Raw genomic sequence first — 27,706 nt, 5'->3', positions numbered from 1 at the left:
ACGCTGTGGTGGCACCCGCAGAGCCCAATAGTTGTGTGATCGACCTAGCTAAGCCAGCCCAGGCCGTGAAGTCCAATAAGAACTTATCTCGTGCGTCGCGGCGTTGCTGTATCAAAAGGCCATCGCGTGGTCTGTGCCCTAAAACCCCGTCGTCGGCATTCTCTGCACTGGCTTTTGCGAGCTTAAAGCCCTAGCGTAGCGTAGCCTCGCTCTTCTTCCTGATCGTCAACAATGAAGCTAGTCAGGTCGTCTATCTTCCTTCTCTTCATGCAATTACTTGGTTTAAATCTTAATTTTAAATCGGTTTTTCTAACGTTCTCGTCTTTTGTTGTCTTTGACTGATTTTCGTAACCAGGTTTTTAATGAAGTTGAACAACGAGACCGTCTCGATTGAGCTCAAGAACGGCACCATTGTTCACGGCACCATCACAGGTCTATTTCGTTCCTTTCCCTTTAGAAAATGAAAAATCAACCTGATTAAACCGAATAGTTGGATTTGGTTATGGATTTCTTCTGCTCACATCTCGAATCAGGAATATTTTGGAATCAGATATTTCTTTGGTTGATCTCTTTTGCCTGCATTTTTCTGAATACTAAATAAATTAACTAGGGTTTTTTGTCAATTGCTTTTTTTCCATATATGATTTCTACATATTTTGATCCAATGATTTTAGTCATTTCAATTGGTTAGTACACCTAGCCAATCCTTTTGTGTGTATTTATTTCAGGTTCTTCAAAATTTGCTTTAGGGTAAATTCCACCCTAATTCTCCCATTTGGTCTTGATCATGTTCATGCAAACACTTTTTTCCAAGAAACCCCCTTATGTTGAGTTCTTTTTTTTTTCCCCATTTTTGAAACTATTAAAATTTTTTTTTTACAAACTAATACTCTAACCAAGCTTATTCTCAAAATAAAACTCTTAGTTACATCAAACTTATACCCCTGTTCAACGTAGCAGAAAAACTCAGATTTTGGTCAAAAGGGTGAAACCCTAATGTAATGCGGTTTTATATTTTTGTTTAAGCCACAAAATTGGTTTTTATATCCAATGCATAAACTGCTTGCACAATGTAAGAAGTGCATACCACAAAAGGTTTTTATGCATAAGTGCATAAACAGCAAACACGTGTACATGCATAACCAGATTGTGCATAAAGCATTTATGCATTTAATGAAGAAACGTCTTGCGGTTTGTGCATTAAATGTAGAAACTGCATTAACCGTTTCACCCTTTTACCAGAATTTGACATTTTTCAGCTTCATTGAACGAGGGATATGGTTTGATGTGATTGAGCGTGTTATTTTCAAAAATAAGTTTGTTTGCAGTTTGTAAAAAAATTTTATAAACAATTTTAAAATTTAAAAATTCCCCTTATGTTACTAACACCTGTCTCGGCAAACATGCATTTTCCACAGCAACCAATCATGGAAAAATGCATGCTTTTCTGGAGGCTGCTTGGTTGTTCTTGATCAAAGCACCCTGGGGTCCTTCCCGGAGAGAATATGGCGTACAGTTGAGTTTAGGTTGTCAATAATGTCATCTGGGGATTGTAGGTTTGATTTGTCCCAGAAAATATTGGGGTGGGTGTCTAAGATTTGATCTTCCAATACCAGAATCTGCAAGGTGGTCATGTGGGTTTTTGTTTTTTCAGGGGAAGTTTGGTAATTGGCATGAATGATTTTCTTGGTTTTCAGGAAAATTTGGTAGGTAGCTGTTGGAAAATTTTGAATTCATGGCCAACAATTTGTAACATGGCAATAGTGTTTAAAGTATTGAATATTGAAAAGTGCGTATATGAAGGTTTTGAGTTTTTAGGGTAATTTAGAGCTGGGCAATGGAGATTCTGAATCTTGAAGCGTTGGCTTTTGATAAATTGGTTGGAAGTCTGTGACTTTGTGAGCAAAAAGTAGACATGTGTTAGGACTCCCATTAAACAAACTTATCAGAGGAGAAAGAAAAGGGATGGGGGACCACAGGGGGGCAACCAAGTAAAATGACCCAAGGCTAAAAAAGTCACAAGTTAGTTAGTGGCTGGAACGAGTCGGATGAGTAGGTATATAAGGGAGGAGAGAAAGAGAGAGGGGTGTGGAAAATTCTGTTGGAGAAGTCGTGGGAGAGAGAGGCCCTCTTGAATAGGCCTATTTTGTTTTCTTCCATTGTTTTCGCTACTTCCATTGTTGAAGCTACTGTAATGGAGGAATTCCTACCATTTTTGAGTTAAAGTTCAATCAATTGATTAAGAGTTCTATCAACATGTTGGTTGTCTGGTTTGTTAGGTCTGTTGAAGTTACCAAGATTCAATATATCATCTGCAACTCTCTCTCTCTCTCTCACTGAACTGGGAAGGAGTTCAACCCCCAAATTCCCTGCAACTCTCTCCCTACCCAAAGAATGGGGGTTGGAAAAGGCAACACCCCTCACTAATAGAAATTTCTCAACATGATGGCAACGATGTGCTTTTCTTTGTCGACTTAGATTTGCTTCTCTTTTCGACAGAGATTTACCTTGTAGATATTTCAGGATTTGGGGGTTGAATGGTAGATAGAGAATGCATAGAGTTTTTTTTTTTTGGGGAGGTGGGGGGGGGAGAGAGAGAGAGAGATTGTTCTTTTTTTAACAATGTTGGTAAACAAAAGGTGGTATTTGGAAAAAAAATAATAAACCACAAAGACTTTTAATGCTAAAGGTAAATCACACGAGGTTTGCATGAAAATAGCCCAAACCATTGGGGGCCTGGGTGGGATTTACCCTTTATTTTACTATGACAGATGTGTATTTGGCATTTTAGATTAACTATTTAATTTTTTCGGTGACTGGATTAAACCTAGTGCATAAAAGGTTTGTTTATCTCTAGGAAATTCTAGGTCAGTATTTGAGTCACCTGAATGGTAATGTTCCTGTTCGTTATGCCATGTAACAGAAACATCAGTTGGTAGACAGCCGCAAATAGGAACTTTCAGTCTCTTAAAGTTAAATTATTTGTAATACTTCTCATCAAGCTTCTCTGAATAACACCCTTCTCCAATATAAGTCTGATTTCAGCGTCTTATTAAATGAATCAGATAACCTTACATTTTTTGTTTGGTATCTCATTTCACAACCAACCTATTGAGGATGTATTTTGTCGTCAACTTATTACTTTGTCTTCTGTTTTGGTTCTTGAGTCATGGTCAAGAGCACCATTACAATCTGAACAATACTCATGTCTCCTCCTGAAATTAAGTTTTTCCTGAACTCTGAAGCAGTCTATTGTGAAGTAAATTTACTGTTACATCTTAAATATGTGCATTTTGTGTATATGAGATATAGATTGAACGGTTTGGAGGGAAGTCTATTAAGGAGTAGGGAGGGGAGAAAGGGTCCACAGAAGGCATTTTATCTCCCCTCTAAATCGGGAGAAAATGTAGAGTGAAAATTAGTCAGTTTAAATAGATTTTTAAACCTGGTATGTACTGTAGTTTTCTCAAAGATGAGTATGAAATCAATTGAAACTTTACATATCCAATATCTATACTTGCATTTCCTTTCTAATTACATAACTAAAGAAAGCGAAAATTTATCTTCTGTGGCCCTTAAATACTTGTTCCCTAACCTAGTAAGAGAATGGAACCATCCTTCGTTTACGAGATGGGGCATTAATCCTAAATCATATAACCATTATTATTCTGGTATCTTATTGTTTGTTTCTTGTACATAATTTGCTATTTTAGGAAATTTTGATGTCACCGATACAACAACAGACAACATGGCAACCCGTAACTCCACTAGGTGCAGTCAACTACATGGATTCTAGCTCATCAATATTACCACAAAATCATTCTTTTCTGAGAGTTAAATTATCACTTGCCTGTATGGCTCTTAGAAGACTGAATTATATGCAGTTGCCTGTTGGATCTTTTGAGTTTTATCCAGGTTAGAAATGTTGTTAGAGGAATGATATAACTATATGGCTGGATAAATGGTGGTAGGCAGAGATGGCAATGCAGCAGTTTGTATCTCTGATTCACCGAAATGTTGAAACAGTGCTGTTTTGACATTTCTGAAACGTTTTGTACCCCGAAACCTCAAGAAATACCCCCCAAAAACGTTTTTGAGCCTTTTTTTGTAATTTTAAAAACATTTTGAGGCCATTTTGCAATATTTGGAAAAATTAGAAACATGTTTCCGCCTATATTTCGCAACCACACTAGAGATGGAAATTTCCATCTCTAAGCTAAGATTTGGGTTTTCTTCCTACTTCACTATATTATGTTTGATTATTTTCTTTCTTTGGATTTATTGTTTTTTTTTAAATTATTAAGTCATGATTTATGAATAATAGAACTTGTGTTTATGTTTGCCTGAATAGATGATAAAACTTATGTTAATATTTGATTGAATAACTATTTTTTATAATTTTCAATATTAAAATTATATTTTACAAAAAGGCCTGTATATTTTTTTTATTTACACGTTTTCCCCACGTATATGTTTCCTATTTTTTAGAAAATGTCATTTTGCCGTTTCCATTTTGTATCTTATTTGTTCCCGTTTCCGTTTCCATGCAACCTAGGTTTGTATGGATTACTCCGTTTTGAGCCCCATCCCATCATTGACTTTGGGCAGGGCAGGGCCATGGGGTTTCCAATTTTTCTAGTGGGTTGAGGTCCCAATAGGTTGTTATAAGAAGGGGAAACAAAGAACTTACTGAGCGTGCTGTAGTGCCATGTGGCTTATATTAAAGCTACTGTCCCATGCCCATGACGTGGATTTACACTGAAGACGAGGCTTCTCTTATAGAAGGTTGGAATCCATTTGAAATTGGATGTTGCTGACTTACCAAAACCAATAAGTCGGTATGTTGAAAAATAACAACTTTTAACTAATACAAGACGACCTGTTTTACATTTCTTTTCACAACATTTTTACATGTGTAGATGGAGAGAGTTGCTTGTTAGTTCTTTATTTCCTGTGGTTATCGATGCTAGTTGAACTGTTAACTTGAGCACACGCCATGGCACCTTTTGCTAAATGTCCTCCATTTTTGGTTGGCTGTGTCTTGACCTGATGCAGGTGTGGATATTAGCATGAACACACATTTGAAGACAGTCAAACTTACTCTGAAAGGGAAAAATCCAGTGACCATGGATCACCTGAGTGTGAGGGGTAACAACATTCGCTACTATATCCTTCCTGATAGCTTGAATCTGGAGACGTTGTTGGTAGAAGAGACGCCTAGGGTCAAGCCAAAGAAGCCAACTGCAGGTATTGCTTTGCTTCTACAGCTACAACTCCTTTCATTTTGTTGTCAAATTGTTTTCATCCACTATGTCCCATTCCTGTGATCTCATTTATATGTACTTTCTCTATGTGATTCAGGAAGGCCTCCGGGACGCGGGAGGGGCCGTGGTCGTGGTCGGGGACGCGGCCGGGGGCGTTAATTACATTGCAGGAATTGCAAATTTTTGGAGTTTTGGTTACTTAACCACTAGTTGGGGAGGAGACGTATTTAGCTTGCCGATTGTTTGTAAACTGTTTACTATATGGACTTGGAAGTAGTAGTTGGACCTTTTTGTGCCTATGGTTAGCAAATTTATATCGTTGTCTTGCTGTAAAAGGTTGTAATCATCCTCCTTGGATCTGTAATTGTGGTTAAGTTATGATGAGAAAGAATTGGAGTCGTTTGTTTTGTTGATTTTGCCTTAGCAAGCAGCTATGGAGTTGAGAAATGGGAAACTTTCTTCTCCTTGGGGCCTTGGGCATATATGTATTTTGTTGCTAATCCGATTGATTGGTTTACAAGGGAAATGCATCTAAAAGATCGAGCTGCCAACCACCGCTCATTCGCAAAATGAAATCAAATAAAATAACGACGCTGAAAGCTACGAAACAACGTTAGAAACCCAAGTCTTCGATTCTCTTGTTTAGGAGGGACGAAATAAAAAGGAATTTTAAGGGTTTCATTCCATTATCTTCCAATCACCACTTTGGTCTCTCTCAAATTTGGGGAGAATGAATGCATGGATATATCCATTCCACTACTTTTATATATCTCATCATTTTTGTAATTTTGTGGGTACATTTTATAAAAATATAATTAAGATAAATTTCATATACCACTCCTAAGATTTGTCTAATTTGCACCAACCATCTTTGTATTTTTAAAAGTATCACTTATCTTTAATTTTCAAGTCTCATGTAACGTATATCCCTTGCTATTAACTAATGATATATATTTTTTGTTAATTCTCAAAATACCCCTTACTTTCTACTCTTCTTTTAAAATTACAAAAAAATGCAAAACATTAAAATAATGATAGCTGTTGTGGGAACTCAGCCAATTGGCTTCGACGATTATTTTGAAGGATTTAGAAATGGCCGAGACGACAATCATAAAAAAGTTAACCAATATATTATATTTCAAGGCAATTAGTCTTAGTAATAATAAACAACCAAAGATCTATCATATCGCACATGAGGAGGAATTACACTACTTTTTACCTAGATTTTCAAATCCTTCCAACTTGGATTGCTTCAAAACCTTGGAACCCATACCTCAAACCTTCAAATCCTCTTTTACCCATAAACAAGTGATTTCAGATTTTAAACTTTTTAGGTTCAAGAAAACAATCCCAACTCTAGGTTCATCCCTTCCAACCTAGAAGGTTCAAATTTGCAACAATTGTGTTCCAATAGGTAGGTTTTTTCATTCAAACTAAATTTCGTACATTTTAAATTTGAATTTCTTTTATCCATTTGAGTTTTCACCTTCAAATGTAGAGTGAGTATTTGTGTTATTGTTGTTGACACCACTTGTATTATCACTGTTGTCTTATCTATCTCCACGATCATGACATCTTCCCTCATTACACACCATCACTAATTTGTGAAAGAATATACGATAATAAGTCATGAATTCGACTCTTTGTTTTGCATAGTGAGATAAAATTTTAATTTATGATTTATTTTTTTTATCGAAATTGAAAGTGCGAACGGTGAGAGACTGCGCAAGAGCGGTAATCCCTAAAATATACAATAATAAGTCATCACGTGATATATAATGGACAAGAGATTAGGGAGAAGAGAAAAAAATAGAGAAATAAGAAGAAAATATCTTAAATTTAAAGATAAAATAATCATTTCATTTGATCTATTAATGACAAAAATTATTTGTTTTATTTCAAAAAAATACGTAGATAATTAATACTATCTCATCTCTTCAAACGTGTAATTTGACATACTTTTATTCATACTTATTTTCATTAATAAATTACATCAAAATCTCTTCCAAACACAGCTTAGGCCGTTACACAACCCGCGCTTGCTTCGTGTCGAAGAAAAGAATTCGAGTCCCATTGATCGAAAATTCGTGGTGTATAAATCGTCGTGTTGACATTCGAAGGTTATCTTGCACAGGAAGGAGCGATAGAGGGAGGAGATTCATCTTCTTCAATGGCGCAATTACGCAAATCGAGTACCCTGAAATCGACGGCGGTGGTGGCGGCAGCCCTAGCTTTGGGGTGGTTAGCCATTGAAATCGCTTTCAAGCCGTGGCTCGACAAGGCTCGAACCGCCATGGCCAAGTCTGACCCGATGACCGATCCCGACGACTGCGAGAAACCGGATACGGCGCCGGTCGACTCGGATGCGTCCAGTAACGAAGCCCCTTAATCCCCAAATTCCAAACCCTAGGGCTAGGGCTACGGTATTCTTCTACCAATCATTCTCGTTTCTGTTTTTGACTTGTGATAAGAGGTTGATTTTGATCAATTTGCATGTATCAGTATGAGCGCTGGAATTGCAGATTACAATAATTACCAGTAAACTTTTTTATTTTTTAGTCACTTGAAGTGTCCAACTTCACCTAATTAATTTTCAGGCTTAAACTGGCCTTCTCTCTTGTTTGATAAATTTAAATACAGACATAGTCTATATATACTCAAATAAAACATTTAGTGTAATTTATACGGGACTTAGCTTCCAACTTTATTATTTTCTTTCAACTAAATATTATCTTTTAACAATAATTTTATCTTTTAAATTATTGTATTGACTTGAATACCGAAAGAAATTTCAAATATTTTATCACTATTCCATGTATACGAGGGCCCAATAAACTTTCTCGATTGATATAAGCCTGTTTGATGGCATTTAATTGAAAAAAAATATTTTTTAATTTGTGTGAAAAACAAAAATCAACTCTTCCCTAAATAAAATTTTCTATGAAAATAAAATATACTTTAATGGTTATAGAAAATGTAACGCGTCAAACAACAAAAATAAAATTTAATTTATATTTTTTATAGAATTTCCATCCTATAAAAGACCTAATAGAATTTGTCTGCTTTTCTCACTCGAAATCAACCAGCCCTTGTGGCATTAGAAATCCAAACTTTATGACTTATGAATTGTTTTTGATGGGCTTCCAATTGGGGCGCATATTTTGTTCAGTAAACTTGTTATATAAAATATTGATATATTTAAAATTATTGATGTTGCTAATGTAATAATATTTAGAAAAATTCTATTCGCAACTAGTGAAATTATTTTTCACAACCTATACCATGCAAAATTTTCTACTAATTTTAAAATTCCTAATTTAACTCCACACCCCTCTCTTTCTCTCCCGCACCATATACACACATACACACACAAACACATATGTATATATATATATATATACACGGGCGATAGCCATAGTTGCTGACCCACCGCCACGAGCCCTCCCCAACACACTCTCGCTCTTTGTACAATGGCCATGAGTCGTAGCAAAAAGGAGAGAGAGAGTGGGTCTGCTACCATGGTCGACCCACACACACATATATACACACCTATATATATACATATACACACAACATGGTCGCAGCCATGTGCAAAGAGGTTTCTGAAACCTCTGTCCTGATCCCTTCCCACCCTGGCGACGATGGCAGCATCGCTGCCTTCGTCAGCCACCATCATCGCCCTGAGTCAGGAAACAATGGGTTCCCCGACTGCTACCATGATTAGGTTCCATGGCCGCCGCCATACGTGTATGTGTATATATATATATGTGTGTGTGGAGAGGGGACGACCATGGCCGATCCACTCCCCCTCTTTCTCTGTCATGGCTTCTATGTGTGTTAGAATGTGTATATATATATATATATGTGAGGGGAGGGTTGGTTATGGCAGCCGATCCACTCTCTCTCGCTTTTCTTTGTTATGGGCTATGGGGGTAAAAATGAGAATTTTAAAATTAATGAAACATTTTTTGTGATGTGGACTGTAAAGAGCAATTTCATGAACTGTTGATAGAATTCTCCTAATATTTATATCTCCGTGCCAAATTGCGATTCATCAAAATCTTATCACAAACTTGGATGATTTGACCGTCGGGCAACCATTCACGTGAGCTCCTTCACTTCCCGGGCAAGACTGAATTATTGTTCTGCCTTCCACCAACCTCTACTCTTTTACACTTTTTAAATAAAAAGAATAAGATTAGATTAAATATCCACACTGCATCGTACAAACTATTCAAATTCAACCTAAAACATCAAAATATCCTTAAACTCGTCGATATTATCATGCGTTCGAGATGTCATTTATAATGTAATTGATAATCAAATCCGAGATTCATGTCACTTAAATGCCATTTGAAATTCAATAATACCACATTAAATTATACTATTAACGAAAAAAATATATATCTTTAAACTCCTCAGACCTATGAATTCCACTGGCCCAAGTTGGAGCACCAACATTTACTGGGGCGTCATCACGGCAAGCCCATAAATATTTACCAGCGCCTTGTCCCTGTCATGCCCAACCATTAGGTGACTGCTACTGCCCCTTTTTTGTTTCGAATTAAAAATGAAGCAAATAATTGCACATCCGATCAACACCCCCACATTCAAAATTGCATTTAAGTGTCGCAATCGTGCATGTGATTCTGAATTAGTGTCTGTCTGTCTGTCACAGTTGACCTTTAGGGACACGGAATAGGAAACCGACTGATCGGCCGGTTGTAGCCATCAATCAAAGAGGCGATGCGTGGCATCAACTTTGCGTCTCGGCGGTCCAATTCAATCCTCTGTCTCTGTATCTGCATATTTAATTGATTTATTGAGGGGCGTTGGGGAAACAGGTGGTTGGGTGGGTCAAATGTGCAAATCACGGAGAGAAATGTTAATGTTAAAGTTGCTGGCTCAGTGGATCCCACTAGGCCCGTATCCTAAGTCACCTCACTCCTCCTTGCACTCCACACTGACATACAATCTGAGTGACATGTTATGTAATTTATTTATATATACAGTATTTGTTAAAATAAGTAAGATAAAATTATATTAAAATAAAATTAAAATATTTTTAAAATTAATAAATAAAATAGTTAAGATAAGATTAAAAATTATTTTAATTTTTTTATTAAATTATTTAATAAAAATTTTAAAATACACTAAAAGACACAATTATCGTTTTTTTTTTTATAAATACTAAAATATACTTATTTTGAGAGAGAGATGAATATAATTAAAAAAATTCAAATAAAAAGTTATGTGATTTTTTTTCGAAAGTCGTCAGATAAATTTAACAAACATATTGAAAATGATAAAAGTCTCTAATATTTTTTATATCTTAACTTTTTTTTATCTGTATCTTAATTAACAAATATTATCATCATAATATAATATTTTTATTCATTAAACGTGAAACTTTTAGTTTATTTATATAAAAATCTTTTTGAGTCTTATAACATACTGATGTAATTGAATATTATAAAATTTTGTAAATTTTAAACGATGATTTGATACAACTTCTAAATAATTGAGCTAGTGTTTGATTAGAGTTTCAAAAAATTTTATTTTAAAATTTATAATTTAAAATAACAACTAAGTATGTGTCATTTGGAATTGTTTTATTTTTTTGGGTCCAGGCAATGATGAGTTTGGACCCAAAGATCAGAATGTTTTCAATAATTATGTAATTAAATAATAAAATTAATAAGCTTGACTGAGATAAAAAATACAATTAAGAATTAAACAAGTCCCTTTGAATGTATTAAAAAATTTAGATACGATCTCTTTAGTGTTTTTAAGTCATTTTTAATTTTAAGTTTTATAAGTAAAAACATGTTTATTTTATTGTTTTTAAAAACATATTTTTAAAAATAAAAAAATATAAATAAATCTCAAAATAACAAATATTGTTTTGAGTGTTTTTAATCAAAACATGTTGAAAAATTCAAATCATGAAAAACAGACTAACCCTCCATTCTCTCTCTCTACTCACCACCTGACCCTTCATTCTCTCTCTTTACACTCATCACCTGCTCCGTTATCTTCTCATCCTCTCAATTCTCCATGTGGCCAACCATCATCATTGCCATCGACGATCATTTTTGTCCAAAAGAACTATTTCTTTGTTCATTTCCATCACCGTCACTTGTATGGTTGTCGCTTACACCCAGCTAGCCTTCGCCTTGGGAGAGAAACCTGTTGCCTACCATCTCTCTTGCCAACGTTACTTCTATCTACCCCATCAGCCACAAAAACTAGCCCTGTTGCTCCCACCGTCGTCATTCCTGCCATTACTGTCTCTCTCTTTCTCCACCTCGCCCACTCAAAAATTAGATTTGGTCAAAAATTTAAGTTCAGATCTATGTAGATTTAACCTTTAAATTTTATTGATTTTTAGGTATATTGGTTGATGGGAATAAGAGTGTCAGGTGGTTGTCTTTGATCATTGGAAACAATTGGTTATGATGGTTGGTGGCGACTAATAGTATATTTTTTAATTTTGGTCCAAAGTTAAAAATGATATCTATGAAAATTTAACCGTTAAATTTGGCTTATTTTTTGTATATATTAACGCCCTTGACTTGGTCTTTTTAATAATAGGCTCCAATTGTAGAAATCTCAAGCTGACCGTGGTCGCCATTTGGTGGCAATGGTTGTGGTTGATTTAGAAATAAAATATCATAAAATAATTTTTTTCAAAATTCTGAAATAAACGTATTTTTTAATTTTTTGTTTTAAAAAATAAATTTTCAGAATGATAAAAAAATGCGTTTTCAAAAATTTTAAAATAAATGTTTAAAATATAAAATATAAAATTCAAAATAAAAAATTTGATGTTGTTTTGAGTTCAAAATTGAGGTAAATCTAAGGATATTTGATGGGGGCCTCTATGGTTTGCGGTCGCAGACATGATTTGATTGAATATTCATAATAATGTTGCTTCAACCCATCTCGTGGGTCAAGATGTGGACTGTGCTTCATGTGAGATTATTTATTTAGCTATTTTAAATTTTAATATTTTGGATGATATTTAATATTAATATATTAAATATTTATTTTTAAGATGATAATTTACTATACAAATGAATATACAGTGCATTGTCAGTGAAAATATATTTATAATACATTAATATTGAATATCTAATAAAATATAACTTCCCTATAATCTGCAGCCCCCTCAGAGGTTGTCATGTCACGTTTGAAATTAATCAATATTGTTTTATCTGTGTCGTCTCACACATCTCATGAGGGATATTTTTGTCATTGATATATCTTTATGTAATTCATGATATACATAAAGATGTACCAATAACATTATTATTTCCTTATTATCATTGCTCAAAATAAAATGAAATAATTGTTAATACTGTCACGTCCATCACTTCACTTTTTGGAAACGAGTAATGATATTAAAGGAGTTTCCTTCTATATTAATTTCTTATCAACCATACGGTCGCGTCATGTTAGCTGTGTGTGATCCATCATATGTCACATTTATGTAAATTCTAATCGGAGTTTGTTTAAATACAACAATGCATGTTATATGTGGAGAAATCATTTTCAAATTAATAGATTTTGCAAAAAGAATATCGTTAGAGGGCGTGGACTAGTCTTTGTACTATTACTTTGATGTTTAAGTCAAATTATTAAGAGTATTTAAAAAAATTATAAATTTTTATATTAATATTATAGACGTATTTTTTTTAAAATAATAACTTTTATATTTATAGAAAAAATTGATATTTGAAAATAAATATTCATGGTATTCCAAGATTGTCTAAGATTTAGACTTTTCATAACTAAGCCTTATTTGTTATAAATTTTTTGGATAAACATTTTACATTATATTTGCTTATTAGTTGGGACTTTTGTCTTGTGTGAGAAGGAGAGGTCTATTGGATCGATACTCGTTAGCCTTCACCTTTCTTGTTAGCCTTCTTCTCAAAACCATCATAAATCTTTTGGGAGGATTTAGTTTGTCGAAATTGTCTATGGTCTCATAATTTTCCAAAAAATTTTAGGAGTTGCCAATAATCTCCTATTGACATTTTAAGTAAATTTTTAGGTTGCGTTCTCTTTATTGTTTTCAAGTCTTTTTTAATTTTTGATTTTATAAAATAATAAAAACAAGTTCTGTTTTTAAAAATATATTTTTTAAAATAAAAAAATTACAAAAAAAACTTTAAACTTAAAATACATTTATTTATTCATATTTTATTATTGTAATGGAAAAAAATATTACAAATTTTATTAACTTTAAAATGTATATATTTTTTTAATAATATATTAACATTAAATATTTATAATTTTCTAAATAATCAAATTTATTAAATAAAATATTATTAAAAAGTTATTTTTAAAATTTTAAAGAGACGTGTTTTTTAATTTTATGTTTTGAGAAATAGTTTTTTAAAATGACAAAAGAACACGTTTTTAATTTTCTAAAAATAGGCTACTAAAGTAGAAAATTAAAAATAAATTTAAAAATCAAAATTAAAAATTAAAAAACGAAAAGAACACAACCAGATTTTGAGTTTTCCTTTTTGTAGCTTTAGGTTTTGTCTTTTTTTTTTTTTTTTTAGTCTTTTTAAGCCTTTACTCTTACAGGTATTGATTTATGACACATCACTATTATTTGATTGAAATAATAAATTATTTGTATTTAATTTGTTAATTAATTAAATAAACAAGTTACATAAATATCATTTATTAATCAGTATCATATAAATGCCTGTGCATTCCTGCTTCAGCACACATTTGTACACATGTAAACTGTGTGTGTATAGTTGTTTGCTAATTTGTTATTGTATTTATTTTAATAATAATTATTATTATTAAAGTTAATATAAGAGCATATTATATATTTTATCATGTACGACTATCACATTATATTTAACCTTAAATTGTGATTTGGTTAATATTAAGTATACATAATATTTGCCCTTAGATCATAGGTTAGTTGGTAAGGATGAGTGTTATGTCCGATATCAATCTAGTGGGACACGAGTTTAAATTTTTTTTAACGTAATGAGGCAGAGTTTTACGCTTGTAATTTATTTCTTCTCACATAATCGAGGACACGAACATTAGAAGCTGCCCAAAGATGATCATCACAAATATACATAATATTTTATAAACATTTTTATGACTCGTTTGGTACAATAAGATTGAGCAAAAAGGAAAGAGAAAATGAAAAAAAAAAAGAAACGAGAGCGAAAATGAAATAGAATGACTATTTCTTAAAAAAAAGCGACAAGTAATAATAATGATAGTAGTTAACAATCGAGAGAGTCTTTTAACAACAATTTATTAATAAAAAAATTATATATGTATTATTTTATAATTAAAAAATATTATGAGGATAAAAGGGTAATTGTGTCATCTAATTTTTGATGAAAGTATTCTTATTATTTTGGTAAAATGACCATTCCCTAAGAAACAGACAATTCTACTTATATTGGGACTAACCAAACGATAAATGATTAAATTTCTTCGTAACGTTACCAAATAAATAGATAGGCTATCAAATTTCATAAAATATTAAATTTTCTTATATATTATATTTTTTGTATAATATATTAATATTAAATGTCTCATAAAATATAACTATTGACTATTGTTATGTCACATCTGAAATTAATTAATATATTTTCATCTGTGCAGTCCCACATATTTACTTAGAGAAATTCTATCGCGAACTCGAAAAATTACTCTTCATAACCCATATCTTATCAAAATTTCTAATAATTTTAAAATACCTATTTTATCCCCCCACAGCCCACAGCCAACCTTCTTCTCCGATCACCTCTCATCGCGACCATCATCTCACATCTCTCTTTCCCTCTTACATCATATACACACACAAACACATACATATATATATATATATAGAGCATGGCCGCGGCCATGAAAACCTCAGTATCGCGAGGTGCAGGGATTTCAACAATCTCCACACCTCGCGGTGCGGGAGTTTCAGCAACCCCCGCACCGCGAGGTGCGAGGATTGCTGAAATCCCCGACTGCCAGCAATTGGGAAAACCAAGTTTCCTCGATTGCAAGCAGTCGAGAAGACTTTTTATATTTTTATTTTAATTAAAATTTTTATTATAATAAAATAAAATTAAAAAATAATACAAATAAATAATGTTTAAATTTCTGCATTTTAAGTAATTATAATTTAACTAATTTTAAATTTTAAATCATGGTGTTGAATTTTTAATACTTAAAAGAATTTAAAATTAATTAATTTATCTTATTAAATTACTTGAAAATACACATATCTAAAAATTCTATCATCATTTAAAATATTTTTTTTATAATTACATATATTTAAAAAGATGATAGGATTTTTAAATTTATCTTATTGAATTAGGTAAAGATATATATATTTAAAAAAAATTATTTTAAATGATGATAGGATTTTTAGATATGCGTATTTTTAAGTAATTCAATAAAATAAATTTTAAATTTTTTTAAGTATTAAAAATTCAACACTTAATTACAATAATTTAAAATTTAAAATTAGTTAATTTATAATTACTTAAAATATAGATATTTAGAATTTATTTATTTATATTATTTTATTATAATAAATAAATTTATTATAATAAAACAAATTTAATCAAGCCTTCCCAGCAGTCGGGGAAGGCTTGATTCCCCACACCTCACGGTGCGGGGGTTACTGAAACCCCCGCACCGCGAGGTGTGGGGACTGTAGAAACCCTCGCACCGCAAGGTGCGGGGGTTTCCATGGCCGCGGCTTGTATATATATATATATTTATATAAGTGTGTGAGTGTATATGTGTGTGTGTGTGTTGGGTTGCATGGTTGCGGTTGCCATGGCCGCAGCCATGCTGTGTGTATATATATATATATATATATAAGTGTGTGTGAGTGCGTATTTATATATTTAGGTGATGACTGGGGATGAGAGGTGATCGGAGGAGAGAGTTTGTTGTGGGTTGTGGGGGTAAAAGAGGTATATTAAAATTATTGAAAATTTTGATGGGACATGGATTTTGAAGAGTAAATTTTTAGATTTTGAATAGAATTTTCCATTTACTTATTATCATTGCTCAAAATATAAAGAAGAAATAATTTTTAATACTGTCACGTCCATTGCTGGTACACTTTTTGGAAACGAGTAATGGTATTGAAGGAGTTTCCTTCTGTATTAATTTCGTATCAACCATACAGTCGTGTGATGTTAGCCATGTCATAAATCACATGTCACGGTGTTTTTTAAATATAATAATAAATTTATATATTAAAAAAATATTTTTAAATTAATAAATTCTTATAAGGAAGAGTCCAAGACAATTCTTTTTGATTTTTGCATCATCACAAACGTCTGCAGCCATCTCGCCCCTGAGACAACACTACGGAGGTAAATTGCGGGATATACTCGAACCGACCAGAGTCTAAAGTGTTGCACGCACTGACGCTTGCCAAGACTCAACCCTAGAAGACAACTTTGCTACCCCCAAGATTCGAACCCACGCTGATAGCCAACAGCCTGACAAGATTTATCCCCACCTCGATCTTTGCCAACTCGGCTGTACCCAGGGGCAAACGGAAGACAATTCTTCTAATACCATTTTGGTGCTTAAGTTAAATTATTAAATTAAATATAAAATCAATAATAAATTTAAAAAATTAAAAAAACCATGCATATAATAAGAATTTAACCTAATATTTAAGAAATTCAGAACATTTATAATTAACCAAAAAGAATAAAATGATAATTTATTCATAAATTATAATATTTAATTCTATAAAACTATACAGATTAATAATCTTTGAGTATAGGATGAAATATCTTATTTATTTTTTATTCACTTAAGGTGTCTGAGTTTTGCCCGACTAATCTCTAGAAACGGGTAACCTTCTTCCCTGATCTATTTTCAGAATAAATTCGACTGCGTACATAGTCAATACATATTATATTCAGTGCAATCTATGAGAGATTTGCCTTCTATGCTTTATCATTGTACCATGCTCGTAGAGCTAAAATATCTTATTATTGAGATTATCGTCTTTGTACAGTCTCTCATCGCTCGTGTCCTCAATTTTAATAAAAAAAATAAATTATAAATAAAATTTTTATCTCATTATACATAGTAAAGAATTGAATTTTCGATGTACTAATAATGTAAATTTTAACTTATTGTTTTATCCATCGTTTGCTTTAATACGGTTGATTGTACCGTCGCTTGGGAAATGCAGGTGTTGCCGGGTTGGGGTCGCTCCAATTTCCATATCTGAAGACGTAGTTTTGATTCGCCAAGAAAGTCAACCAGAAGGAGCCAAAATCTGGTACATGCGACCCTACTCTGTGCTTTCAAGGGATCAAGCATTCTCTCACGACGACCATCTCTATATGTATCCATAGCCGGACGGAAGCCCCCAAAATCACGAGAAAAGCTTTAGCCCTCCGGAAGAAGAAATCTCCACAAAAACAAGGCGAAATGTGACGGTGAACGCGCCGATTCACGTGAAATCAGGGCTCTCTCAACTCTCCAAATCGCTGTTCGATCAGTCTTGTTCTTGCTTTTCGGTTTTTCCGCCTTTTGAATTCGTGTCCAATTTGCTACTGCCTTTGCACAATCCAACATTAGGCTTTCTTCTCTGTGACTGGATTCCAATTTGCGATGCCTGTTCTCTGAGGTGCGTTTGTCTCTCTCTCTCTCTCTCCGCAATCTTGGCTGTATTCTGTGAATTTCTTATCGTCTGAAATTTCGTTTGCTCTTTTGGTGTTTTGGTTCTTTAAGGGGCTCACGTTATGAGTTATTTGCTTTGCTTGAGATTGTCGTGAAGATTTGAGAAGCAATTTTGGTTTAATTTGTTCTAAGATTTATTGGTTTCTTCTAGTGTCGTTTTATTTCTGTGCAGCGTATAACTACCATTCTCTTATATTTTCAAGCCATTAGCTTCTGTATTCTATGCTTGGGGCACCCTGGTGTTTTCAGAATATCAGGCACACAGCCTGGTATTCTTCTTAGGCACTGATTTATCATGAATTCCACGGGCGTTAGCGGTACCTTTGATTTTTAAATTTCCCACAAATTGCTGGTACTTTTACTTGTTTGGGATTCTTTTTCTGTTGCATATGTGTTCCTGAAATTCACTTGGCAGTGAACATGTGCAGAGAGGTTTAAGGACATGTTAGTTTCACCACATCCCACCTCACCAGTGAAACAAGAGTGCTGTTACTTTTACACCAAAGATTTGGGATGCTTATGGCTTTACTTTTGCTGTTGATGTTTCTTCTTTTTTGTTTTGATGCTTTATTTCCTTTACTTATATCAACCAATTTATCCTGGAATGAAAAGATTGGGGATGATTTCTAGGAGTTAACCAGCTTACTAAAATATTTTGTGTTGATGTTAGGGATGCCGTGTTCTCTAGTTGCTTAGCCAACCTTCCATGCCAGATCAGTTTGGGAAAGGTTCGAATTGGGACGGGTAGGTTTTGGTTTGGGGGGGGGGGCTTAAAGAGGATATCTCATTGGATTTGGGAATTTGGGAAGGGATCGGGGAACAGTACGCTCTGTGCTTATCGTCGTGCCTTCATGTAATTTGTCCTAATCTTCCTTATTGAACTCATGTATTCATGTAATTTGTCCTAATCTTCCGTATTGAACTATGATGTTAGTTGACCTCATCTAGTGGAATTTAGGCTTGGCTTATCACAGTATTTTAGTGATGGTGTGATGAGGGAATGCAAAAGGGTTTCTTGTAGACCCATCTCACTATTTCTCATGGAAATAATTTATTAAATCTGCAACGGTTAGAAAGTTCTCGGTACTTGTTGAGGCCTCATCTATTCCTCTTGCTGTGTCAATATCTCCACCTATGGCGCTATGAGAATCCTATATCATTTCTTTTAGAGGTATTATATGATATTGGTTCATATATACACTCATCATATGAATGGATAGATACATGCATCATATGATACCACAGTTCATTTTATTCTCTCTTTGGTGTGTTCATGTGTGCTGGGTGAATAGCAAATCTCCCCCTTCTCTATTTCTCATGTGCTCTTCAGTTGTTAAGAAGGGATCAAGATGGGGTAGGGCAGAAACGTGCTGTGTATGGTAGGTTGGGGTAAAGGGAGGGGTCTTCTTGAGTAGGATGGAGTCGGGTCCACCATAGCATACTTAAGCCATTGCCATCCCTAGTGATGCACTAAACTTGTGCTGAGACCTGGTTAGGGAATCTCAGTAGCTTTGGTTGTCCTTTCATAATTGTTTCTTGTGCTTTATCTCTCGCTCTGCTTGGTGGGGGGATTCATAAATCTTTATGGAAGTGTGTCAAGGGGTTAATCAAATACAATTTGGAGACTTAACTCCTTTTACCTTTATAGAAGAGAGATCAAACACATAACTTTTTCTTTCTTTTAACTTGGCTGTTTAGCTTGGTTAAAAAGGACCTCCTGCATTTTTGCTGATTTCGTTCTTTACAGTGCTGTTCTAGTATTTAAGGGTCATGATCTGATTTGAAAAGAAACTAGAAACCAAATGGCCCACGCCCACCACTGTTATGGTATATGGTATCAAGTAGCCAAATTGTTCTACTACTTGAGTTGACTTTGATTATCAAGACACTTCTTCACCAGTTGCGCACATTTGTATGTTATTGTTTCTGACTTTCATTCAATTTGCTTTTTAGATTCTCAGAGGAAATGGCTGTGTCTGTTGGTCAAGTTGAAAATATGGCGTCCTTGAGCAGTGATCTCTTCTATGACATACTAAGACGTCTTGATGGTGCAAGTTTGGCTAGTGCAGCATGTACTTGTGCAGCACTTCATTCCATCTCAAAAGAAGAAAAATTATGGGAAAATGTATGTTCTTCTATGTGGCCTTCAACCAACAGGGAAGATGTTAAAAGCCTAATAGCATCTATTGGTGGATTTAAAAAGTTCTATGCAGACTGTTTCCCCCTGATTGTGAACAAGGAAGTTCCTGAGTTTAGAGGGAATGACTATCTTGAATACCCTGAAGAATGGACTGAAGCCGAGTACTATGGTGACATGGACGAGTTTGAAAGCATTTCACCATCAGATTTTGTTTCTATTGTAGATATCAGATACAAAGACAAAACAATTTGCTCAGAGGTCTTCTGGGGGATCCCCAACGCAAATGGTCTCACTGGTTGGTTTTACAACTGCCCTTTCAGGATTGATCTTCTTACCTATTCTGCTAGAGATGATGACCCTGATGGCGATATTACCCTTTCAGTCTCCGATGGTTTACCTCCAGTCGCGTCCATGGAAAGAGAGAGGAAAGATGGGAAGCTCTGGCAGGATCTCCGCAATGGACTCCGGCTCAGTTGGATCCTTGTGAATAGGAAAATCAAGCAAGCCGCTAATCTTTCAAGCTGGAGCCCTCTTTGTGGCCAAAGACATTGGCCAACAGACAAGGATTTCTTCATACGCTTTGGATCGATTCTTCCTGCCAAGGACATTCTTCCTTGTCAATTTGTAGAATGCATCCTTATTATGAAGTTTAGATTGGTCCACATTGAAGGTGAGGGGGTCCAGACAACTCTCAAATTGACAGAACTAAGCATGCAGTTGGGTGACATGGAAGGTGCTCATGTTAATGGAAGAAACAGTCTGCTCGTTCTCAAAGAAGCACTGAGCTGCCATAGGAGCAAGAATTACAGTGAAGCGCTTGAATCCTGCCATCTGTACTCCAAAGTGCAGACTGAGTTAAAGGAACAGAAGTTGAGAAATGAAACCAGGTTAGACAGACTTTGTATTCTGAGTGGCATTGCAGCATTTGTCACATTCTGTTACTATATCCTGTGAAATGGGTGATTCCATATAATTTTGAAAGTGCATATTTTGCACAGCATTTTCTTGTTTCTCATAGTTTCAATGGCTGGAGTCCATACATTTGAATTCTAATTCTATCTAGAGACTCCCACTTTGCGATGGTCGTATCCTGGCCTACTCCTATATTCTTGAAAAGAGACTGTTTATATGAATTAAGGGTGTGTTTGATAGCATTTAGGTGGAAAGAAAAATATTTTCCAACTTACATAGAAAACAAAAACCATCTCCCTTAGATGGAATTTTCTATGGAAAAAAGTTAAAAACATGCTTTAATGATTGTACCATGAATTGAATTCATGAAAAATATAATGTGTCAAACATCAAAGATGGAATTCAATTTTTTGGATGAGACATTTTTCATGTTATCAAACACACCCTAAAGGTGTGATTGTATTACTTAGAATTTAATTCTAGGTAATATTGCTTAGAAAATAAAAATCACCCCACCCCCTTGGAAAGTGAATTCTATGAAAGAAACTTTAAATGCTTGTACCATACATATTTTTTCATAAAAAAGTTAAGAGTGTTTGATTATTTTTCATAAAAAATATGTAATAATTATATTTTTTTATAGTAAATGTGTGCAATTAAACTCACCGCAAATGAGGGTAGAATTCATTTTTCATTCAAATTCTAAGAAATTTCATCAAATAATTTTTTTTTTCATGGAATTCGAATTTCATTTTAGTTCAAAAAGTGAATTTTTTTTTGAAATCAAGGAATTAGAATTTCTAGGAGTGGGTGAGAATTGAAATTTCATGAAATTGAAATTTCACCCTATTTTTCACCTTTCAATCAAACGCACCGAAGTGTTCCAAACCTTTTACTCAGGGTATAAAATTTATCTCGAAAACCTTAATGAAGGGAAGATAAACAAGTTCAAATCATCTCTAATTAACAAACATTCCGAAGGATTTCTTTATTGATGAAATGTGTCATTAATTGATATGTTAGCTGTGATCAATAATGTGAGTAGGTCCAGGAGAGCCAACCTTCAATCTGCCTGTTCAGTGTCCATTAATTACACAAGGTCAGGGTTCACGTCGTGGTCGCCACTTGGCTCATATTCAGTTTCTGCTCAACTCCTCCCAATCATTCATTTAACTTGCTTTATTAATCAAGACATGAAGTAAAAAAATGCGATATAAAAATAATTTTAAATAAAAATAATTTTTATTATATTTATTAAATTTATCTAATAATTTAAAAAAAATTACGTAACTCTTATTTAGATTTTTTAAATAAATTTATCTCTCTTCTCTTCAGATTCTTATATACCCCCTAATATATTTTGAAAAATTTAACAAACAGTCTAATAAAAATATTTAAATGCTTCTTATCATTATTTTATATTTTAGTTAGGAAAGCATTCAAATCTTATATAGATATAATTTTATCTTATTTATTTTAATAAACACTACTTTAGTGTTTTTTTTTATTTATTTAAAATAATATTTGTTAACCAATATATGAGTTGAAAAAAATAAGATATGAAAAATATTTTAGATAAAAATGATTTTTATTGTATTTGATAAATTTATCTGACAATCATTAAAAAAGAATTGAATATGACTTTTTATTTGAAAATTTTTAAATAAATTTATCTATTTTTTTTAGATAAATTTATCTTTAACTTTACAAATAAAAAAAAACCCATATATCCCTCCCAATACATTCCAACAAATTTAACAAATAATCTCATACAAATTTTAAAAAAATTTTATTTTTATATTAATTATTTTATATTTTTATCTTATTTTATTTATTTTAACAACGCTTTCATCCTACTTTTAAAATTGGTAGCGAAAGGCCAACACAACAGTCACATCACAAGGTTGCCTAGAATTGTTATAGCTTGTACAAATATTAATTCAATTTTGCTACTTGTACCCACACCCTGACCCATAGGTTCACGTACATAAAACTCGAATGATAAAAATATCCGGTGCTCATTTAAAATTGAAAAATGTTATTAGTACACTCATTTTGTACATCTTGAGCTACATAAGGAGGTATTATGATAAAAAAAACCCTCATGAGGCGCATAGAGGCGTATGTGAGACGCAGAGTATTTTGGTCATAATACCCTCTTATGTAGCTCAAGATGTACAAAATAGGTGTACATCTAGTATGATTCTTTAAAATTAACCAGTGTACATCAGATGCCTACATCCATGGAGAGAGAAATTTTGGGTTAGGGCAAACTTGATTTCTCCGGTCTCGCAAACCCCAATTTTCTTTGTCCATTTTCAGTCGCTGTTTAATTATTGGAGTCGCCGACGAATGTTGCTCAAGCAATTGTTGGTAGTAGTAGTACAAGCTTTTTGTCGCTAGAAACAGATTGGTTCGTGTAAATCTCCCAACTATGCACACCTTAAACCATTTCTTATATTTGAGATTTTCATCACCTCGTTTCGGATTTTACAAATATTGTTTGTGGACCGATTTCTTTATGTTTCCATTTCCTAGAAATGCTTACAGCTTTTTTGGGATGATCACCTTTGTGCGATTTTCTATACTCATATATTCGATTAGACATGAACAAATAAATCGCAGGTTGGGTCTTTGGTCCTTGTATAAGGGAGGAATCAAAATCACGATTTATCGAATTACACCGACATATCGTTCGCCCTTTTGTCATTCAACCCTATGCCTTGAGAGAGCTGCTTATAGCTTTCTTGAGCTACCCATAGTTAAACTCGATTTTTTTTTTTTAATTTTTTACTTCATTTTATTATTGTTCCAACTAATATGTATAGCTAGAAACTTTGCATTCCTTAAATTCTAATTTTCAAATTTATTGTTCCTGGCAGGTTCTCTCTGTTTCTTTATACATTGAACTCGCTTTGACAACATTGAACCATGTGATGATTTTAATTTCTTAATTATCAGAGAAGTAAATTGAGCTGATATAGATAATTTGTGAACCATTCTTCACAGTGCTAAGCCGAGTTTTTACCATGATGAAAATGTTGCTAATCTGATTGAGGCTGATCTTGAGTCTGAGATGCTTCTTAATACTGAGATAAATTATATTAGTAGATTGTTTGCTGATTTTATATTAGTTGATTGATTGCTGGTATTACCCTATTTTGCTTAGCGGATGTCATGAAGTTTGATTATTTTCCGTCAATATTATTTGTGCTCAAATTAATACCCTTTTAAACATGAACTATAATGATGAGAAAGACTACAAATCATGCTACACTTGTAGACAATCGGGGCAGTGGTTGGATGATTGCTCGAAAAAATAGTGTTGCCTAGACAATGGAGAGGGATTTGTACGATAACTGGAGATGGAGAATATATCACCAAACTGAGGGGGGTTGTTCTCTCGTTACAAGAAGTGTGGATTTTTTAAGTGAGATTTGGCTTTACTACGGAAAATGTGTGCATAGATAAGTGATGAAGATGACATGACGATATGCCTTAACCTAACCATTCGAAAAGATAATGGAACTGTGCACAAAAAGAGGAAAGAAAAGTTGTAATTGTGAGCAATTTTAATTGTAATTGTATTATGAGTTGATGTAATGTATTTGTGTTTAAATGGGTGGCGTTGGACCTGTATTTGGTTGTTGTATTCGTTAATGACTATTTCTCACTAATTCAAAATGCAAATTTAGGTTGTGCACATTCAATTTGGAAATGACTATCATCTGTATACTTTAATGACCTAAAAGAATGAAATGAGAATGTAACATCTGTATTTTGTAAGCCATATTGGCCAAATTCTCATGGAGATACAAAACATGCCAATACACTTTATAGTTGTGGCATTTATATGGACAAAATTCACATGGAGGCACTTTATACATGCTAAAAATCAGAACAGTGTCTTCAAACCAATCTGCAGTGTCACAGTGTGAGTGAATAAATAACAAAATACCAAAAAAAACATAGTTCTAGTCTAATTAAATAATACCAACACAATAAGAGAAACAACAAATAGCTTGCAAACAAACATATTGTAAAGGGAAATTCGATAAATTCTTGGTTGAAGAAACATTTCATCATCTATAGATCGAAAGTGCACATGGAAAATCAATTACTAAAACAATCGGTCATTCAAATTTATTATCCATTATTACTATCTCCCAACTTTGGTCCCATCATCTCGTCTTCTTTGGAACATCGATATAAGTTGGCATAAATGGTTAACCCATTCCACAAGTCTACATACAATTCACTCCATAAACTGCATTTCAAGGTTGATAGTGAGCATCTGCAAAAATGATAAAAAAAAATTAGTTTAACTATAAAAAATAATAAAGTATAATGTAGAAGTATGCGATTTAACAATCACGCACCATCAATTGTTATGAGTAAGTGAGTGGGGTTAACACGGGATTTAATGCTTCTTGCCCTGCTTGTATTAGAGCTTGAGAAGGTTGTGTATTATTTTGCATTGAGCTCTTTCCTTTGCTCGACTTTGAATTTACCTATGCAAAAAAATAGTCTCGACCATTATATGCGAAGATTTGATACTTTTAATAAATAAGAGATAATTAAAATAGAGTTATAAACATACCTTTCATTTCTTGGTAATCGTTTTTAATGGCCCCATTTTTACGAAGTTTTCTAGGAGCTTATTTTTGTTTTCGTGCACTGTGGATTCAAAATGGGATCAGATGATATCCTTGCAACTTCGTCACAATCAGAGGCGATTTGAACACTGCCTTGGGAAAAGAGATTACTGCCACAACTTGTTCTTGGTCTCAATATGGTCTGGTTGTTCATTTGATTTTCGAGCAACTCTGTTAACTTGCAGGTGCGTTCTTTATTATCTACTACCAAAGTTGCTACCTTGGCAAATAAACTTTGCAATTGCTTGTATTTTACCTGCTCAGAAGTGTTAACTCAACCATTGTAATTGATCTTGACATTTGTGTATGTTCTACGCATATCTCTTTTCCATCTCCTCAAGATATAATTGTTGGGAAGCAATTTCATACCATTTCGGATCAATACTCAAAGAGCATGTCTACAAAGTATCCCTTAAAACTGAACAAGTGACAACTGCAAATAATGTGACACTTCTTTCTCTCAAACATAATCGTAAAGCTTTTTCTCTTCGTTGTTTAATTGAACATGATATTTTCTTCAACTTCGTACCTACATCCAAGATAGCTAACCTCGATAGAGATAATATCGCAATACACTTTTCCAGTGAGGTCTTATTAAAATTCTTTGAATTTTGAGATTGTGTAAATCTTCTAGAACTATTTCTCCATACAATACCTAGTTGCGCATGGTATTATCTATCAATATGGCTTAAAATATGTCTGGAACTCCTTTTCAACTTTACACTTCAAAGCCCGCTCATATTGTTCAACAAATAGCTTCAATGAGGTTTTCGAGTTGATGTATCCATCGAAAACTGCATTCATATTCTTACTTCGCTGCATTGTTGACATCCCAACACAAAAACTTATTCTCAAAAAATAAGGTACCCAACGACGTATTTCTCTGAAAGGCCCAAATAACTAGTGATTGCCATGCAATGTGTACATATCAATTAATGAACTCCAACCCCATTTGAATTCTTCTAGACTTTGCGATTCGTAGACCACTCCGTGCACAACCGAGAGTATTGAACCCTTATGAACGTGACCCCCAAATTTTTTAGGCAACTTCTTCAATTTGTGGCACAAACACCATCTATGTCTTGTGTTAGGAAAAAGAATTTGAATGGCATTTTGAGTAGCCCTATTATCGTCAGTTACTATACCAACGGGTGTCTGACCCTCCATCAAGTCCTAAATAGCCAAACGAAAGTCTCAGTATCCTCACAAGATACTAAATCACATCCAAACAATATCGACTGCCCGTGATGATTCACACCAACAAAAAGGGTAAACGACATGTCATACTTATTCATCAAGTACGTGGTATCAAATGTGACAACATCGTCAAATTCTTTATATACTTATCTACACATATTATCAGCCCAAAATACGTTATTTAGTCAAGACTCATCATCCAAATTCACACTAAAGAGAAAATCAAGAATTTATGCTTGTATTTTTGAAAAGTAGACTTGTATAGCAGCTGTATCTCCCACCTCAAGTCTTAATCACCTAACTTTATCAATGTAGTTTCTGCAGTCCTTTTCGACAAATGATAGATTCTCATATTCACCTACTTCAACGACAACTAAGTTGTAACTTTTGCGTATTAGAATACCAGCTATGTCATTTACTTCAACCTTTCGTTTCACTTGTTCGCTCAATTATTGATTGCATCGATACATCTAGGATTTTAAAAGATTTTTTTTGTGATTATACTCCATAATGACTTTGGTAACACGTTGTCGCAGTTGTCAGCTTAGCTAAACACTCTATTTGAATGGTTGGTTAAGGCTTTAAAGAATTGCTTGTAGTACTAGTTCTCTAGCCTTCTCGACTACAAACAAATGTCACACATTTCAACAATCTATCTTTACCATTTCTTGAATTTTTTATCCTAACATGAAACCCATACTATAAGTATATGTTTTGTAAAATTCAAAAATCTCGCTATGGTCCCTAAACTTCATCCCAATCGTAGCCACGATCTCACTAACTTCTAATGTGCATTCATCATCCGCCTCGACTTCAATCTCATC

At 33.6% G+C, this 27,706-nt stretch overlaps 3 protein-coding genes across 3 annotated transcripts; all 3 read left to right on the top strand.

The window, feature by feature from the left end:
* The first annotated feature begins 77 nt into the window (after positions 1 to 77).
* On the top strand, positions 78 to 5,677 carry LOC127787461 (small nuclear ribonucleoprotein SmD1a-like). Its single transcript, XM_052315519.1, has 4 exons — positions 78 to 245; positions 356 to 432; positions 5,056 to 5,247; positions 5,362 to 5,677. Exons 1-4 carry the CDS (start codon positions 232 to 234, stop codon positions 5,421 to 5,423), a joined length of 345 nt encoding a protein of 114 aa, XP_052171479.1. The 5' UTR covers positions 78 to 231; the 3' UTR covers positions 5,424 to 5,677.
* A 1,592-nt stretch (positions 5,678 to 7,269) lies between these two features.
* Positions 7,270 to 8,021, top strand: LOC127787145 (outer envelope membrane protein 7). Its single transcript, XM_052315038.1, has one exon. It carries the CDS (start codon positions 7,435 to 7,437, stop codon positions 7,651 to 7,653), a length of 219 nt encoding a protein of 72 aa, XP_052170998.1. The 5' UTR covers positions 7,270 to 7,434; the 3' UTR covers positions 7,654 to 8,021.
* Positions 8,022 to 17,588: 9,567 nt separating this feature from the next.
* On the top strand, positions 17,589 to 21,204 carry LOC127813889 (F-box protein At2g27310-like). Its single transcript, XM_052354997.1, has 2 exons — positions 17,589 to 17,925; positions 19,932 to 21,204. The coding sequence occupies exon 2, from the start codon at positions 19,945 to 19,947 to the stop codon at positions 21,070 to 21,072; it is 1,128 nt and encodes a 375-aa protein (XP_052210957.1). The 5' UTR covers positions 17,589 to 17,925; positions 19,932 to 19,944; the 3' UTR covers positions 21,073 to 21,204.
* Positions 21,205 to 27,706: the final 6,502 nt, after the last annotated feature.

Source organism: Diospyros lotus, chromosome 12, assembly GCF_014633365.1.
Source record: "Diospyros lotus cultivar Yz01 chromosome 12, ASM1463336v1, whole genome shotgun sequence".
NCBI classification, from domain to species: Eukaryota; Viridiplantae; Streptophyta; class Magnoliopsida; order Ericales; family Ebenaceae; genus Diospyros; species Diospyros lotus.
The sequence above is the reverse complement of the archived record's forward strand: the minus strand, read 5'-3'. Positions and strand labels throughout refer to the sequence as shown.

Excerpts from the sequence above, each read along its gene's own strand:
- LOC127787461 (XM_052315519.1), top strand. Across the intron at positions 433-5,055 it reads TGTTCACGGCACCATCACAG|GTGTGGATATTAGCATGAAC; the intron begins GTCTATTTCGTT and ends GACCTGATGCAG. Across the intron at positions 5,248-5,361 it reads GCCAAAGAAGCCAACTGCAG|GAAGGCCTCCGGGACGCGGG; the intron begins GTATTGCTTTGC and ends TATGTGATTCAG.
- LOC127787145 (XM_052315038.1), top strand. The coding sequence starts at position 7,435 with ATGGCGCAATTACGCAAATCGAGTACCCTGAAATCGACGGCGGTGGTG.
- LOC127813889 (XM_052354997.1), top strand. The coding sequence starts at position 19,945 with ATGGCTGTGTCTGTTGGTCAAGTTGAAAATATGGCGTCCTTGAGCAGT.